Source organism: Sminthopsis crassicaudata, chromosome 2, assembly GCF_048593235.1.
Source record: "Sminthopsis crassicaudata isolate SCR6 chromosome 2, ASM4859323v1, whole genome shotgun sequence".
NCBI lineage: Eukaryota > Metazoa > Chordata > Mammalia > Dasyuromorphia > Dasyuridae > Sminthopsis > Sminthopsis crassicaudata.
The window spans coordinates 345,786,668-345,804,379 of record NC_133618.1 but is presented as its reverse complement, the minus strand read 5'-3'; the positions used below and the strand labels follow the sequence as shown (position 1 = coordinate 345,804,379).

The 17,712-nt window shown below is 35.5% G+C and overlaps 1 protein-coding gene across 1 annotated transcript in view; it reads left to right on the top strand.

Annotated features, from left to right (window-relative positions):
* The first annotated feature begins 6,416 nt into the window (after positions 1–6,416).
* The window catches only part of TMX1 (thioredoxin related transmembrane protein 1), a 41,786-nt gene continuing 30,490 nt past the window's right edge, over positions 6,417–17,712 (top strand). The window contains exon 1 of the mRNA XM_074290671.1: positions 6,417–6,647. Coding sequence (XP_074146772.1) covers positions 6,496–6,647 — 152 coding nt within the window. The 5' untranslated portion in view covers positions 6,417–6,495. The remainder of the gene's footprint in view (positions 6,648–17,712) is intronic.

Sequence of the window (17,712 nt, the reverse complement as noted above, 5' to 3'; positions counted from 1 at the left end):
GCACTATTGAATTTAATGTCTTTTCCTTGATTTAACTTTGAATATTTTTTTTTTGATAGAATATGTTCCTCATTCAACCTGAACCATGGGGATTACAGCAAAAATATTTTATGAAAAAGCATTCAAAGGTGCTGAACAGGATCAGGAGATCATTATATACTTCAACAACAATACTATATGATGATCAATTCTGAGGGACATGGCCCTCTTCAACAATGAGATGAACCAAATCAGTTCCAATAGAGCAGTAATGAACTGAACCAGTTATACCCGCTCTGGGAGATGACTATGAACCACTACATAGAGTTCCCAATACCCCTATTTTTGTCTGCCTGCATTTTTGATTTCCTTCACAGGCTAATTGTACACTATTTCAAAGTCCGATTCTTTTTTTCTAGCAAAATAACTGTTTGGACATGTATACATATATTGTATTTAATTTATACTTTAACATATGTAACATGTATTGGTCAACTTGCCATCTGGGGGAGAGATTGAGGGGAAGGAGGGGAAAAAATTGGAACAAAAAGCTTGGCAATTGTCAGTGCTGTAAAATTACCCATGCATAGATGTTGTAAATAAAAAGCTATAATTTAAAAAAAAAAAAAAAAAAAAAAAAAGGGCTAAAGACATTGCTTCATTCCCACTGATCAGATAGAGGTTTTGAAAGTTTTCCAGTAGCTGCAAAGCAACTACGGCTCAGCCTTTATGGCTGAGGCATCTAAAATTAGCTTGCTTTATTTCTTGTTATTTATGTGAGCTTTTCTCTTAGTATTTATTATCTCTTCAGCTCTCTTGGAACTGCCAGTTTTTAGTCAGGCTAAGGAACTCCATGAGGGTATTTAGGATTGTTGGATTGCCCTCAGTACCCGCAAAGCAGCCCACATATGGGATCTGAAGCATTATTTGCAAAGGCCCCATTCCCAAATGTTACCATCCTGTCTGCCACTCCATTTGTATTAGCAACCCCCCAGGGGAATAACTTTAACCTGACTATTCTTCATCTTCTTGCCAGAAAGATAAATAATTGTAGGATATCTATTCCAAAATTATTCTGGCAAACTCGCTCATAATGCTTCTACACCACCTTCCTTGAAGCTTCTTTATACTCACTTGAAAAAAAAAAAATTCTCCAATCCTTGTGAAACCTATTTTCATTAGTCTCAAGCTAGAAGAAACAAATAGATTTGTCAATTATGTCCAGTTTGTGAAAGGGCTGCTAAATTCTCCATTTTGAAGCCTGTCTGGAGGAGAGATACATACTTTGGGAAGGACTGGCAGATAGATTCTACACATATGTCCCCTCTCAGGGGCTTCAGACTGCTTTTTTGGTTTTTGTTATCACCTTTACTAATTGGGTAAAAGCCATCTTTGAAGGCTCAGTTTTTGCTAAAGGTCAAATCCATTTAATTATTATCCTCTCTACCCAATGCTTAACACCTTTGTAAACATTATGGTTCTTGTACCCTACATCATCTGAGTGCTCCTTTCACTCTATAAGGCCACTGCTTCAGACATTGACAACACTCCTTGAGGGAGACAAAATCGGGGATTGGAGGGAAAGCATTCTTTGCTATTTATCATAGGAAAAGCTGTCTTGGACAAGAGGCAGCTTTCTAGGGGAAACACAACTATATCATTCTAACAATTTTTCTGTCAATGATTTTAAAGTCTTCTGGTTTTAGGATAGTTCCACAAACATTCCTGACTGTCAGATAGATAATCTGCTGATCAGGGTTTACCAAGTTCCTGAGAACAATAGTGAATAGACCACCCCTCAAACCTTAAGCCATAAAATTAGCAAATAAGTAACATGAACCATTGATCTCTCTAACTTTTCCCCCAAATTTGTCTTCTTTGCTAAATTCTTTTTGAACTTAGCCCGTTTCAATTGATATTAAAATTACAATAAACTTTGCCCCTTGATGGGTTTAAGCCTGCAAATTCTTTTGAGATAACTTGCAACACCAGTCTATGACCCCAACCTCTTGGAATCTCCTTTTGAACTTCAACACACCTTGTTTTGTTGTTTAGTTTATTCTGTTTCCAAGAGGTTGCAGTTTTGGAAGATCTCAGGCAGGGTTTCTTTTCGCTTAAATGTTTCCCCTTTTGTTTTAGCTAATTAAAATTATAGAATTGTGAAAATAGCATCCTAACAGATTCTCAAAAGTTTTGAGAACAATGATTAAGGAGTTTGGCAATTAGCCATTTTAAAATTGTAAGAAAAAAATCCCTGAGACATTGGGGATAATATCAGGAATTTATCCCATTCTGAAAGAAGGGAATGGCAAAAAACAAAAACAAACAAACAAACAAACAAAAACCCTAGGTAAATAGCAATTTTTTACTAATCCTTTCTTAACTCTATCTTGTCCAGAGTTTCCTTCAGATTGGTTTTTGCATGCATCTTTTCTCTTTGATAAATGCCTGTCTGATTATGGACTGTGGGGTTTATTTTCTTCATGTGGCAAATCTTATTTATGTAAGAATTACTTACATGGTTGGTTTTGTGTGAGATTGGAACTGGTTGAAATTAATAGTTTAATTGTGCATTTAGAGTTGTGAAATATTTATTCTTGTAGTTTAAATGATTTCCTCGCACAGTATGGATTATTTGTATTTGGGTATTTATATTGTCATATTCCTTTACAATGTGCTTGCATTTTTGTATTGTGTGTGCTTGTTAGTTAAGTAGTGTTATTATCTTTTGAGTGATAACCTTTGGTACAGATGTGTGGTAAAGGCAAAAGGGACCTTGAAGCAGTTCCCATCAATTCACCCTCATTCTTATTGCTAACCCTAGTTTCCAGCAAGAACTTCTTGTTAATGCCTATACACCATTCAAATTAATGTCTTTTTCTTGATTTGGCTTTGAATATGCTTTTCCTTTTTTTTTTTTTTTTTTTTTTTTTTGCTGCTACAATTGGGGTTAAGTGACTTACCCAAGGTCACACATCTAAGAAGTTTTAAATGTCTGAGACCAGATTTGAACTCAGGTCCTCCTGATTTTAGGGTTGGTGCTTTAGGGTTGGATACACTATGCCACCTAACTGACCCTATGCCACTTAGCTGCCCCAATATGCTTTTCCTTTTGAAAGAATGTCTTTTTCATTCAACTTAAACCATGGGCATTACGCAAAAGTCCCTTTGTGAAAGAATAAAGTGGGTTATGGTCCTTGTTCCTTTCTGATTCCCAACCCCTCCTAGCTGATGCATTATCAATTCAGGAATCCTGGTCAAAAGCATCCCTTTGAATTCCAATAAGAGATTGGGGCTTGTTCCTAGCCCCCAACAGATCTGAGCCAACTTGGGCTGTCCCAGCCCCTATTTTAATGATCTGCTCAGGTTTCCCAACCCCCACCAAGCAAATTCTAGCCCTTGATGAAACCCAATGAGGAGCCAACTTGGGACTCCACCCATGGGCCCCTTTAGCTAAATCTCTCATTATAAAAGGAGCCAGACTAAAATCCTCTCTTTGCAGAGGTTCCAAACATGCCAGCTATGATATGCTTGGCATCGCAAGGAGCATCTGCCCACTAGAACACTGTTTCCGGTGCCCTCTTCTCTTTACCTAACACCTTTTACTAACTAGACTTGAACCTTACTTCCAATCCCTATAATAAACCTCTTTTATCAATCTAGGTTTTCAGGTCTGTAAATTCCTTTACAGGGGACTCTTGCACTGCCACTAGATCTCATTTAACTCCCTACCGTGGCGCCAAATCTTGAGGGGTTGCATGGGTCTCCATTTGACTCCTATTACCCCAATCCTGCCATTAGACCTCAATTTCATTTGGGTACCCCAAATCTAAACCTCATCATTTTGGTTCCCTCTATACCTCGTCAAGAATATTCCAAAATGTTGAAAACATTGCTTCATTAAAATAGATTATATAAGGGTCTTTTGGAAAACTTTCCACTACTATTTATAAATGTGCCTTCTTGACATCCAGTGTAATATCTTACACTGATGCAAAGTTCCTTTGGTCTTAGTGTAAACCAATGAAGTTCTGGATCTTACTTTCCTTTTATACTAGGCAAAAGCTTTACAAGAAGAGAATGTTTCCTTTTAAATAAACACAAATGCAGAGAAAGCTAGAACCTTTTTTGCAGTCTTTTAAAAATAGTATTTCCCTCCCAGTTAAATGTCAGGAAAAAAAATTAACTCTATTTTTTACTAAATTAAATTACTAACTAACCTCCTGGGATAAAAATGCCATTCTTCATATAACTTCTTTCATTACTAAGGGGGAAGGCCTAACAAATTGTTGTATTTACCACCCTCACTCCCAAACTCACCAACCTAAGCCTATAGTTGTCCCTCACCTCAACATTTCTTAGTCCAACTAGCTTCTCATGGAATCTTATTTTATTGCTACTTCTCTTTTCTTGGCCAGAATGGGAGGAGTCTTTTTAGATCCCCTCCCTTTGGCCAAAAGGGGGATATCTCAACTATTTGCATCTCTGTCTAATTATCCAAGATCTGGGGTTTAATCATTTACATCTCAGTAGATCTTGTTTGTTAGAGAAAACTATAGGAACTTCAAAGAGTGTACTTTGTATCAAGTCTATATATGTGTGTGTGTGTGTGTGTGTGTGTGTGTGTGTGTGTGTGTGTGTGTGTGTGTGTGTTTCTCTGATCAATAAACTTTGAAGAGGCCATAATCCTGACTTCTCCACCTGGCCCCAGTATGTTTCCACCTTTAATTCACTAAAGGAGCTGGACTCCAACATGTCAGGATCCCCATTTCAAAACTGCTCTTCTCTTTTCACTTCTCTGTTTTTGCTATTAGGAAAGACTTAATTTTCCAGAGTTTAGGCCCAGCAAGCAAGCTGTGCTTTGAGCTTGGTGTAACAACAATACTTTGCACTTACCCTCTGGATGAACTCTGTTGCAATAAAATCACAGAATTGGTTCACATTAGCCCCAAGTAGTCCCTGATCTTGGATAAGTTTATGCAAGAACTATGTTCATGAAGCCCCTTTATGAATCAGATTTGCTTCATTGTCACTATAACTCCCATTCCCTACTCTCCTTGAAATAACCATGGCTTCAGCTCAATGTATGTTTCCTATGCATCAAGATTTAGCTTCTCTGTTGTGCATCTCCTAGAGGAGATATATGCATGTCTAGTTTCCCTCTTCCAAACAAAGAATGTTTTTTGCCTATATCCTCTGTAAGTTTTTTGAGTTTAACAGGTTCTAATTGTTGCTTCTTGACTCACATGACTTCACAAGTCAAGTAAGATGATTTGGTATTCCTGTATCTTTGAGGACTTCCTACATTTTGTTTTGAATAGTAAATGAGGCAGTAGATATTTTTCTGGAACTCACTTGCTTTCTCCATAATCCAAGAGAATGATAGCGTGTTCTCTGTGACCAAATTGCTTCCTCTGTGTCTTCAAAAAAACATCCTGCTCTTCTTAGTTTACATATTGCTAAACCTAATTTGCAGAATCCTAATCATGACCTTGCTGGCGTGTGAAATGAGTGTCATTTTTTGAATAATTTGTACATTCCTTGACATTGCCTTACTTTTAGGGATGGAACATAAACTGGTATTTTCCAATCTAATGTGCATTGTTGAACTATCCAAATTTGCTGGTATTTTTAATGTGGCACTTTAAAAAACATAATTTTTTAAGCTCGATGTAATTCCATCCCTTTCATTAACCTTGTTATTAACAAGGCTTCCTAAGGCATTAAAGGTATGCTTTTTACTTGCATGCTATGTATACTTATTCTTTCCATTGACATTTTTTGTATTTATGTGAGGATATGCCCATGCATATAGGAAATGAGTATTTTCTTTATGATATAGTTCAAGCTGTTCCATGCCAGTAAATGTAATTGCTTTGAGCTAATTATTTCCTCTGGCAAAGGTTATCAGAGAGGATTGATGAGCCAGTGCAGTAGAGTATTCATAGAGTACCTTGAACTTGAAGTAGTTTTTCCTCATTAAGGGGCAGTTTAGTGACACAGTGGATAGAGCACAGAGTCTGGAGTCAGGAGTTAAAATTTGACCTCAGACAAATTAGTTGTATGACCTTAGGCAAGTCATTTAACCTCCTTTTGCCCCAGCTTCCTGGTGTGAAGTGGAGATAACAATACCACCTGCCTCTCAGAATTGTTGTCTTAAATGAGACTAAGTTAACAAAGTAATAAAGAAGAGGCTGAGATTTTTCGCCTGGAGTAGAACAATAAACTACAATCGGTCTTTCTCACATTTTAATCCCTACAACCACTTTTTCTCTTCTCTTCATAGTACATTTGCAGAAAGCTATTAAGATTCAGTACAACAGTGGCTATATCCCGCCAGTAAACAGACTCTATGTGAGGGAGAATCACCACGCAGGCGCCCCAGTCTTGCGCATAGATACGAGGCTGGTCGCTTCCCTTGAGTATTTGGTGAAGTCATGCGCAGTGAGCGGCGGGTCCTACGGGTGGAGGCGTGGACACTAACTGTTGCTCTTGGTGGGGTGCACATTAGCGAAAATGGCGCCGTCCAGGAGTTCCTTGCTAACGTTAATAGTATTGCTGCTGTTGTTATGTGGGACTCCGAGAATCCAGGGACTGTGGAGACAAGTGAGAATCATCACGGACAAGAACTGGAAGGATCTACTGGAAGGAGAATGGATGATTGAGTTGTAAGTGTCGGAGTAGTAAACCCCAGACTCCTCTGCCCACTGGGACAGTTCTTTATCCTCGCTCTCTTTGACTTCCTGGAGCTCCCCCTCTCCCACCTCCATCCCCATTCCCGCGAGACTTCTGAGGATAGTCTTTGACTCGCTACCTTGCCTACAGATTCTCCCTACCCCTAATGCTCAAAACTTCTTTCGACTGGGGAGCCTGCTTTGTTTTCGATTTCCCATCACTTTGTATTAGAGGAATCTCACATTTCTCTGGAGCCATGTCCTTACGCTTCTCTCCGCTATTGCTCTCCCGTTTCTTAGTTTTGTTTCAAGTGCTGTACTGTTTCTGATGCACATTTGGGCATCTTGAGTTTTGATGAAGTTTTTTAAAAAATAATTTCCTCACATGTATCTTTATGAGGTATTTTATTAGGTACATAGCCACACTTTCCAACAGAGGTGAACCTGAGGTATATTGTTCCACCCTGATAACAGTTGCTGCCAGTTCCCTCCACTTTCCTTCTATTTTTTTTCTTCCATACAACCCATTTTTAACTATGGATAAAAAGTGTTGTTATTTGTCACTGTAAAAATTGATATTTTCAGCATATTTTATTTTGTGTTCGTTATTGTAATGAGCAAATTCAACAATGTCCACAATATTTAATAAAATAAGAATATTTCTCTCTATTAATCTTTGCACAGAAGAATAGATTGTAGTAGGTGGAAGAGGCCTTAGAGATGTCTAGTTCATTTTACAGTTGAGAAACTGAGGTTCACTTAGGTGAGCTCTCTAATTCAGGGAAATGTACCTAGTTGTGTTTTCTGGACTTGAAGTACTATTAGAAAGTCAAGTTGAATACAATATTTTTGTAAATTCCTAAAAGAGGTTATGGACCTATTTTCTAAAAACCCTAAAATATCCATAATGTTTCTGGAAACCCCAATAATATAGACATATGCGTTTTGAGCTACAAGTCTTCAAACTCCCCTCCCTTTCTTTATTCATGTAGAAGCATATAATAAAGTCTTAGATTTTATGAAATTAATTTAACTATCGAATTAGAGTTAAAAGTTATTAGTGACTATTTATCCAGCTCTTTGTAACCCAATATAGGGCTTGGTTTTCTTGGAAAAGATTCTGAAGGATTTCTTTGGAAATGAAGGTGACAGAAAAATAAGTTCTTTTCTTCTATCATCCCCAGAGTGCCATTTATCCTATAACCAAAAAAATCAGAAAACAAACCCAACAACAACAAATAGGTGGGGGAAAAAACAAACACAAAACAGCAAATCTAACCAGCACATCAACTGAAACTGGAAGTATATTCATTGTCACTCATAGGCCTTTCTTTTGAGTCCAGTCTTGTTTATTATACAAAATGTTCTTTGGGGGTTTTTATTGTTATTTTTCTTTCCATCTATATTGTTGTATAGTTAGATATATTGTTTTCCTGAATAGTTTAAGTTGTTAGTTTTTGGTTTTATTTTTACTAATATCAACCCTAAATTTGCCTCTACATATTACCTATATTGTTCGTAGCTCTGGTTCTGGAATAAAATTTAGCTTTTAGTGAAATATGAAATTCAGTATTTTGAATGTCCTTGAACATGATCAAATAATACTATATATGCAAAATATTAATTTTAAAGCTTTTATTTATAGTACTTTTTTTTAAACTGATGAGACTTATTGTCTTACAAGCATACTAATTCTTATGTATTCAGACTACTCTGATACTTTTAAAAGAAATCAATGTGGGAAACTACATTCTCATTCCATCAAGGCTGCCAATAGTTAAAATGTTTTGGATCTTTTACTTTAGAATTTTACAGATTTGAGCCTGGCATCCCTCCATTGATAAACTCCAGTTATTCCTAATATGTCTAGGATAAACTAGCTTTTTTTAAATATTAAAGTATATGTTAAACACAATATATGTATACATATCCATACAGTTATTTTGCGGCACAAAAAAAATCGGACTTAGAAATAAGGTAAAAATAACCTGAGAAAGAAATAAAAATGCAAGTGGACAAACCAGAAGGAATGGAAATGCTCTATTGTGGTCCACACTCATTTCCCATAGTTCTTTCATTGGGTATAGCTGATTCTCTTCATTATTGAACAGTTAGAACTGATTTGGTTCATCTCATTGTTGAAGAGAGCCAAGCCCATTAGAATTGATCATCATATAGTTGTTGAAGTGTATAATAACTCCTGGTTCTGCTCATTTCACTCACATCAGTTCATGTAAGTCTCTCCAGGCCTTTCTGAAATCATCCTGCTTTTCTTACAGAACAACAATATTCCATAACATTCATGTACCACAACTTATTCAGCCATTCTCCAGTTGATGGGCATCCATTCAATTTCCAGTTTCTAGCCACTACAAAAAGAGCTGCTACAAACATTTTTGCACATAGAGGTCCCTTTCCCTTCTTTAAGATCTCTTTGGGATATAAGCCCAATAGTAACATTGCTGGATCAAAGGGTATGCCCATTCCAAATTACTTTCCAGAATGGTTGGATGCATTCACAATTCCACCAGCAATGTATCAATGTCCCAGTTTTCCCACATCCCCTCCAACATTCATCATTATCTTTTCCTGTCATCCTAGACAATCTGAGAGGTGTGTAGACCACAACTCTCAACTCTCAAAGTTGTCTTAATTTTCATTTCTCTGATCAATAATGATTTGGAGCATCTTTTCATATGGCTAGAAATAATAAACTAGCTTTTTAAAAAACATTTTATTAAAGCTTTTTATTTTCAAAACATGGATGGATAATTTTTCAATATTGACCCTTGCATAGCCTTTTGTTCCAAATTTCTCCCTCCTTCCCACCCCCTCCCCTAAATGGCAAGCAATCCAATATGTTAAAATCTATGTTAAATCCAATATATGTAAACATATTTATACAATTATATTACTACATAAGAAAAATCAGATCAAAAAGGAAAGAAAATGAGTAAGAAAACAAAATGCAAGTGAACAACTACAACAAAAGGAGTGAGAATGTTGTGACACACATTCAGTTCCCACAGTCCTCTCTCTGGATGTAAATGGCTCTCTTCCTCACAAGATCATTGGAACTGGCCTCAGTCATTTCATTGTTAGAGTCACATCCATCAGAAGTGATCATCATATAATATTGTTGTTACCATTTCACTTAGGGATAAACTAGGTTTTAATTATTTTTGCAACCTCAACTCAATCTCTTGTCTTTCCAGCCTCATTACACTTATTTCATTCTACTATCTTTTCAACACAGTCTCTATTTCTTGTTTCCAACCTTCTGCAGTGGCTGTATCTCATACTTAGAATATATTTTCTCCTCACTTAGGGTATATTGAAGCCTTCACTATTTTCAAAGTACAGCTGTAGCACCACATTATAAGTCCCAGTTCTAGTATTCTCCCTCCTTGAATGCACTGAATTTAAGTAACTTTTGTTTTTATAGCTAGAGCTATTTTGCTTTTTGTCCTCACATTCCCAGCAAAATTACCTAGCTCATTGCCTGGAATATAGTAGTGAATAATAAATACTTGTTGAAATTTATTATCACAAAAACAGAATAAAAGGAGAGTTAATATAGAGTCCACTATAACACTGTAACAAGAGCTAGGAGGGTAAAAGTCAGCAAAGTATACTAGAAATGTGTTTGGTTCTTTTGGAATTTCACAATCCAATGGGGACAAGAATCAGCCATGGGCCAGAGTCAGGAGACTATCCAGAATACCAAATAGCCCAAACGTTTTGAATTATTCCAAAAAGTATACTTCCCAAATTAAGTCACGTAGCTAATTTTAAGGTATCCAATTGAATCTGTCTGTCATAGTTGACCATCACATAGTTTTGCCATCATTGTGTATCATATTCTCTTGGTTCTGCTTACTTCACTTAGATGCATGTAAGTCTTTCCTGAAATCAGCAAGCTCATCACTTCTTTATTTATTTATTTATTTTTATTAAAACTGTTTATTTTCAAAACATATGCATGAATCATTTTTCAACATTTAACCCTTACAAAACTTTGTGTTCCAATTTTCCCTCCCCTAGATGACAAGTAGTCCAACATATGTTAAACATGGTAGAAATATATGTTAAATCCAATATATACATACATATTTATACAATTATCTTTCTGTACAGGAAAAATCAAATCAAATAGGAAAAAAATTCTGCTCATCACTTCTTGTAGAACAGCAATATTCCATTACATTCATATGACATAAATTATTCAGCCATTTTCCAGTTCAGTCCATTCAATATCTAATTTCTTTGCCACTAAAAAAAGCTACAAACATTTTTGCACAAATGGATCCTTTTCCCTCTTTTATGATCTCTTTGGGATATAGAGCCAATGATGATACTGCTGTATCAAAGGGAATGCACAATTTTATAGCCCTTTGGGCAGTTCTAAATTGTTCTCCAGAATGATTGGATAATTTTGTAACTCCAACAATTTATTAGTGTCCTGGTTTTTCCACATCTCTTCCAAGATTTATCATTATCTTTTTCTGTCATCTTAGCCAATTTTAAATAGGTATGAAGTAAGTACTTTAAAATTGTCTTAATTTAGCACTTTATGTATTTAAGACATGAGAGTTCATGAAACAGGGAATACTATAATCCTTTATCTTTTCTTTGTGGTGCCACTTCTTTGTTAGTTTTATTTTTTTCCTTAGTTTATTTATTTTTAATACACATTGTTTTATGCGTTGGGAGAGAAAAATCAGAGCAAACAAGAAAAAAGCCTGGAGATATAGAAAAAAGAAATGAACGTCTTGATTTACATTCAATTTCCTTAGTTCTTTCTCTGGTTACAGATAGCATTTTCTGTCCAGGCTGTTGGGATTAGAATGAAACCTTTCATAGTTGATCATCACTTATTCTTGCTGTTATTATGTACAATATATTCCTGGTTTTGCTTGTTTTGCTCAGCATCAATTCATGTAAATCTTCCCAGGCCTTTCTATAATCAGCTTGTTCGTCATTTTTTTATAGAACAGTAATATTCCATTACTTTCATGTATCACAGCATGTTCAGTCAATTGATGGGCATCTACCAATCTTTTGCCACCACAAAAAGAGCTGCTACAACAGTTTTGCACATGTGGGTCCTTTTCCCTCCTTTATGATTTCCTTGGTATACAGACCTATATGCACAGTTTTATAGTCCTTTGGGCATAGTTCTACATTGCTCTTCAGAATGATTGGATTATTTTACAATTCTATCAACAATGCATTAGCATCCCAATTTTCTCACATCCCTTCCAACATTTATTTTCCATCTTAGGGGTGTGAGGTGGTACCTCAGAGTTGTTTTTAATTTGTTTCTTTAATCAGCTGTTAGTTTGATTTTTAAATTCATTTGATTTCGCTCAGTACTCTTTTGTACTATTTGTTGAGCATGCCTATGAACAGAATTTTTAATATAAGGAAAAAGATAATATTTTAACTCAAGATTAGAGGGATCATGTAAATATAACTGATAAAAGTTATACTGTGATACACTGTGAATCAGATACATTGATGTGAAAAGCAAGAAAAAAAATAATAAACAGATGCTTGGTTACTCTTTTATAAAAGAGTGGTAAGCCTTTTATGATACTCTGCATAAGAATAAGGAAAACATTGTACACAGCAACAGCAATATTGTGCAGTGATCAACTAAAATAGACTTGGTTCATAGCAAGACAAGGCCAATAAATTTTGGATGGAAATTGCCATCTGCATCCAAAGAGAGAACTATGGAGACTGAATGCAAATCTGCAAATCAACACATTCTATGTTCACTTTTTTTCTCATTTTTTTTCTTGTGTTTTTTGACTTTTTTTCTGATTTTTTTCTTCCCAATATGGCTCATATGTAAAAAAGAATGTACATGTGTAACCAAATTTTTTTTTTGTTTTAAATGTAACTGGGGAAAATAAAAATGAAAAAAAAATCCAATTCTTAAAAAAAATACTGCATGAATAATTTTTGTATTTCATATTTAGTGGTTTTGGTTTTGACTTTTGCCCAAAGATACCTTATAAACTGTGTCCTGATCTCAAGTTTTGTTTTTTTTTTCTCTTTATCACATTGCCTCACTTAATGTCTGCATATAGATATGAGAGCAGTTAAACTGTGTATATACATATATGTGCTTATATGTATGTGTGAGTGTATGTATTTCTGTCTCATCTGTTGATCTGGATACATACAATATAAATCATATGTTATTGTGGCCATACCTTACTACTCGTCTCATGGTAAGGTGTACTTAGAGATCTAGCAAAAGACATTGGTCTTCTTGATATTCTTCATATAAGAAGAACTAACTCTGGATATTTTTGCTGGCTTTCTTTCATTACTTTGCCAAAAAAGGGGTGATTGTACGTGTATAAACTATATCAGATTGCTTGTTGTCTTGAAGTAGGGAGACATAAGCTAGGAAGGAAGAAAAATTTGATAACTTTTAATCCTGTTCCTCTTTTAATATTGTTTTGCTTCTTACTGCTGCTTTCTTTTATCTGCCTTTCTTTTGTCACCTCCCATCTGCCTTCCTTTATTTTCTTTCCCTTCAGTATCTTTATCTGTATTTATTTTCCTTTTTGTTAAATGTGAGTGAGATTCAAGTGTTGCTTGCCTTCCCTTTTGCCCCTGTCATTTTCCCCTCCAGTATAAAAATTCCTCCTTGGGTAGATCTTTTCAATGGAATATTTTTTCTTTCAGAGCATCTCTTTTTCTTACCTGTCTTTTTGTTGTTGTGATGGTTTGTTTGTTTTTTACATCATCCCAACATAAGGAATTCATTCCTTCTTTCCCTGTATATTCCCTTTAACTTCTATAATAATTCTATAGTTCTTAGAAGATTAACATATCAATCTTCTCATATAGATAGGTAATCATTTTAACATTATTGACCTTTTTATGAATCCCTGTTGTTAGGTTCTTACTAAGTGCTAATGAGATAATGATATATTAGGTTCTTACTAAGTGCTAAGTCAGTACTTGACAATTCTCTAGTTCCGACCTTTACTGAGAGTTTTACGTGTGAATTCCTGGGGAAGAGCTTGCATGCTTAGGAGAAGCAAGTTCATTGGTTGAAGTAATTTTTCCCAGAAGCCCTTGCATTATCCCATCCCCATTCTCTGGGAGGATAAAAGAGGGCAGCTCTGGAGGAAAGAAAGAGTTTTGTTTGGACGAGACTTGAGGCTGCTCTCTGCAGGAAGGGAAGTCGGCTCTCTACAGGAAGAAGAATCTGTCCGAGAGATTTGAGTTGACACAGCAGATCTCCTCCCAGAGAGGGATCTGCAGTCTCTGGAGACCACAGCACTTTACACCTGTTATCAGGGTTTTGTTTTGTTTTGTTGACTTATGTTTTTATGTTAAATTTTCTATTCATCCCTGCTCTTTTCATTAAGGAAAGCTTTAAGTTCTATTTCATTAAATATGTTTTTTTTTCCCCCTTGAGGGTTATACTCAGTTTTGCTGCTTATGTTATTCTTGGTTGTGATCCCAGTTCTTTTGCTTTTTGGAATATCATACCCCTGCTCCTTTAAAGTGATAGTTGCTAAATCTTGTGTGACTATGAGTTACTCTGCTGTATTTGAATTTAAGTTTTATTTCTGCCTGCTTGAAGTAATTTCTCTTTGACTTAAGAGTTCTGGATTTAGCTATAATATTCCTGGGAGTTTATTTTGGGGATTCATTCTTTCAATTTCTATTTTATCCTCTGGTTCAAGAATATCAGAGCAGTTTTCTTTCTTGAAAGATGATGTTTAGGATCATGTTCCAATAATTCTTAAATAATCTCTCCTTGATCTATTTCTTTGTCTGTTTTTTGGGGTTGTTTTTGGTAGAATTATTGTTTAGGAGGGCTTTTTTGCTTGTTTTTATTGTTTATTGTTTGTTTATTTATTTGACCTTGAAGCTCTAAATTTTGTCTCTGCTATTTCCAAGAGTTTTTTTGAAGACATGACCATTGGATTTTTTTTTTCCCTTAAATTTTCACTTTGCCCTGAGAGCTCTTTCTGAGACATTTGTACAGTTTTATTTAGTGATTTCTTGAGATGTAGTATGTTGGTTGTTTTTTTTTTTTTTTTCTTTCTCTTTTGGGCTTTTTTTTTTTTTTTTTTCTTTTTTCTTTTTCTCTTGTCATGGCATTCAGTGATTCTAAATCATTTCTCTCTTTTGGGTTTTCAAGTCATTTGTTTTTACTACTTCACATTTCTTTTTTTTTTTCCTTACTTTGTTTTGGAATAGCTTCTCTCATGGAGTCATTTAGTCTATTCTACCTCTTCTGTCATACTGTTAATTCTCCGGTAATAATCTGGTAAGATCATTTTTTTTCCCCTGATTATCCCTGCTCTTTCATTCAAAAGTCATTTTAAGCTTTTTTTTTTAAGCTTTTGCTTCATTTCTTCCAGGAATTGTAGTTGAATGTGGGCCTAAGGGTGATGGGATATGCATAGGTGTGTTTTTTAAAGGTTTGTTTTGAAGATAATTTGGAGTCATTGTTTTCTGAATTTGTGCCTTTAGTAAGTCCTTTTCTCCATAATAGCTCTTTACTGTGGGATTTTTTTTCTAACTCATTTTTTTCAGCCTACTTTTTTTTAAAAATAGTTTTTATTTACCAGATATATGCATGGGTAATTTTACAACATTGACAATTGCCAAACCTTTTGTTCTAATTTTTCCTCTCTCCCCCCCCCCCCCAGATGGCAGGTTGACCAATACATGTTAAATATGTTAAAGTATAAATTAAATACAATATATGTATACATGACCAAACAGTTGATATGCTGTCCAAAAAGAATCAGACTTTGAAATAGTGTACAATTAGCCTGTGAAGGAAATCCAAAATGCAGGCAGACAAAATTAGAGGGATTGGGAATTCTATGTAGTGGTTCATAGATAACCCAGAGTTCTTTTGCTGGGTGTAGCTGGTTCAGTTCATTACTGCTCTATTGGAACTGATTTGGTTCATCTCATTGTTGAAAATGGCCACATCCATCAGAATTGATCATCATATAGTATTGTTGTTGAAGTATACAATGATCTCCTGGTCCTACTCATTTCACTCAACATCAGTTCATGTAAGTCTCTCCAGGCCTTTCTGAAATCATCTGTTGGTCATTTCTTACAGAACAATAAAATTCCATAATATTCATATACCACAATTTATTCAGCCATTCTCCAATTGATGGGCATCCACGTAGTTGTCAGTTTCTGGCCACTACAAAGAGGGCTGCCACAAACATTCTTGCACATACAGGTTCCTTTCCCTTCTTTAAAATCTCTTTGGGATATAAGCCCAGTAGCAACACTGCTGGGTCAAAGGGTATGTATGCACAGTTTGATAACTTTTTGAGCATAGTTCCAAATTGCTCTTCAGAATGTCAGCCTACTTTTAAATTTTAGATTTTGTATTAGGACTGAGCTCTGTGCATTTCTCAGAGAACTTCAAGGCTTAGCTTGTGTTTGATTGAGTCCTGCTGTTTCTTTCTTGAGATGTTGACTATTAGTACTAAGATCTCAGGAACAGCTCAGACTGGGAATTTATCTGTAACCTTTCAATCCTCCCCAAGTGGATCCATGATGAAGTCTGAGTTCCATTTTGAGCAACACACCTAGATACTTACTTGCCTCTCCTTGAAGTTTTAGTTCTCTACTGCTGGACTCTGCCCACTATCAGCTAACTTAAAAGGTATGTGGGTTCAGAATGACAAAATTAAAGATTCTTTTTCATATCTTACTCCTGTCCTGATTTTTTTCACTCTGCAGTATTTTATGCTGTCAGTCACCCTCTTTTTAATATTCTATTTTTCTACATCTCTTTGACACCATTCTGTATGTACATTTTCCTCTCTGGAAGACCACTTCTCGGTTTCTTTTGATGGACTTTTCAATAATAACTTGATATTGAAAGTCCATGTGACATTTCACATTTGTAGTACTTCTCTTTTTTTACATGAACAAAAATTTGTTTTCCTTAACCTTGCATCCCAGGGGAAAAAGAGGAAAAATTTCTTGTAACAAATACAAAGCAAAGAAAATTCAAAGCTCAACACAAATTTATCTATCTTATTTTTTTGCCTTAAATCTTTTCTACCTTTGGAGTTATGAATGGTCTTTGTATTGATTTTTAGTTTTTATAAGTGAGAATCATCAGGTGAGACTGAAACCATGGAAAGAGATGAGATCATCAAGTGAAATAGAATAGAAAAAGATGATGACTGAGAACAGAGCCCTGGGGACCACCTGTGGTCCACTTGAATTTCCAGCAAAAGAAACTGAGAAGTGACCATTCATGGAGAAAAATGTAGCTATAGAATGGTGTCAAAGAGATGTAAAGAGAATGTCAAAGAGAATATTAAAAAGAGGGTGATTGACAGCATAAAATACTGCAGAGAGTGAAAAAAAATCATATAGATTGAGAAAAGGGCTGTTAGATTGGCACTTGAGGAATTATTGGTAATTTTGGAGAGAGTAGTTCCGGGTGAATGATTAGGTCAGAGGGTGGATTATATTATATAAACATCCTTCCAGTGTTTAAAAGAAAAGAGGAGGGTATTAATTGGGGACAGATGGATCAAAATGAGATTTTTTTGAGGATACGGAAAACATGAATGAGCATGTTTGTAGTCAGTAAAGAAAGTAAGTGATAGAATAGGCAAAGGGCCAGTCTCTTAGATAAAAAGGAATGTAGAGGGCTTTGTGAAGAGAGCTCTCAGTAAATGGCCTCATTTTTTTTTGTAAAATACAGGGCAAGATACTCAGCTGGGAGGGTGAAGGGAGGGAAAACCAGACAGGTTTGTTGAAGGATTGAGAAGGTTTAGAAGAGCAAGGAGGCTGGTGAGTTAATTAAGAAACATGTAAAAGTGTTATAGTGAGGGCACAATTGAGGTGACATATAAAGTAACAGTATAATATTTAACATAAACTTATAGTGGTTGCAGTTGGTACAATTTCATCATTTTCTCCAGTTTCATTCAGTAGCACTTTATCAAAGACATCAGATGATGGTAGTGATCCAACATCTTGGCAGTCACTGTACACCAGTTCATTCAAATCTTGATATGTC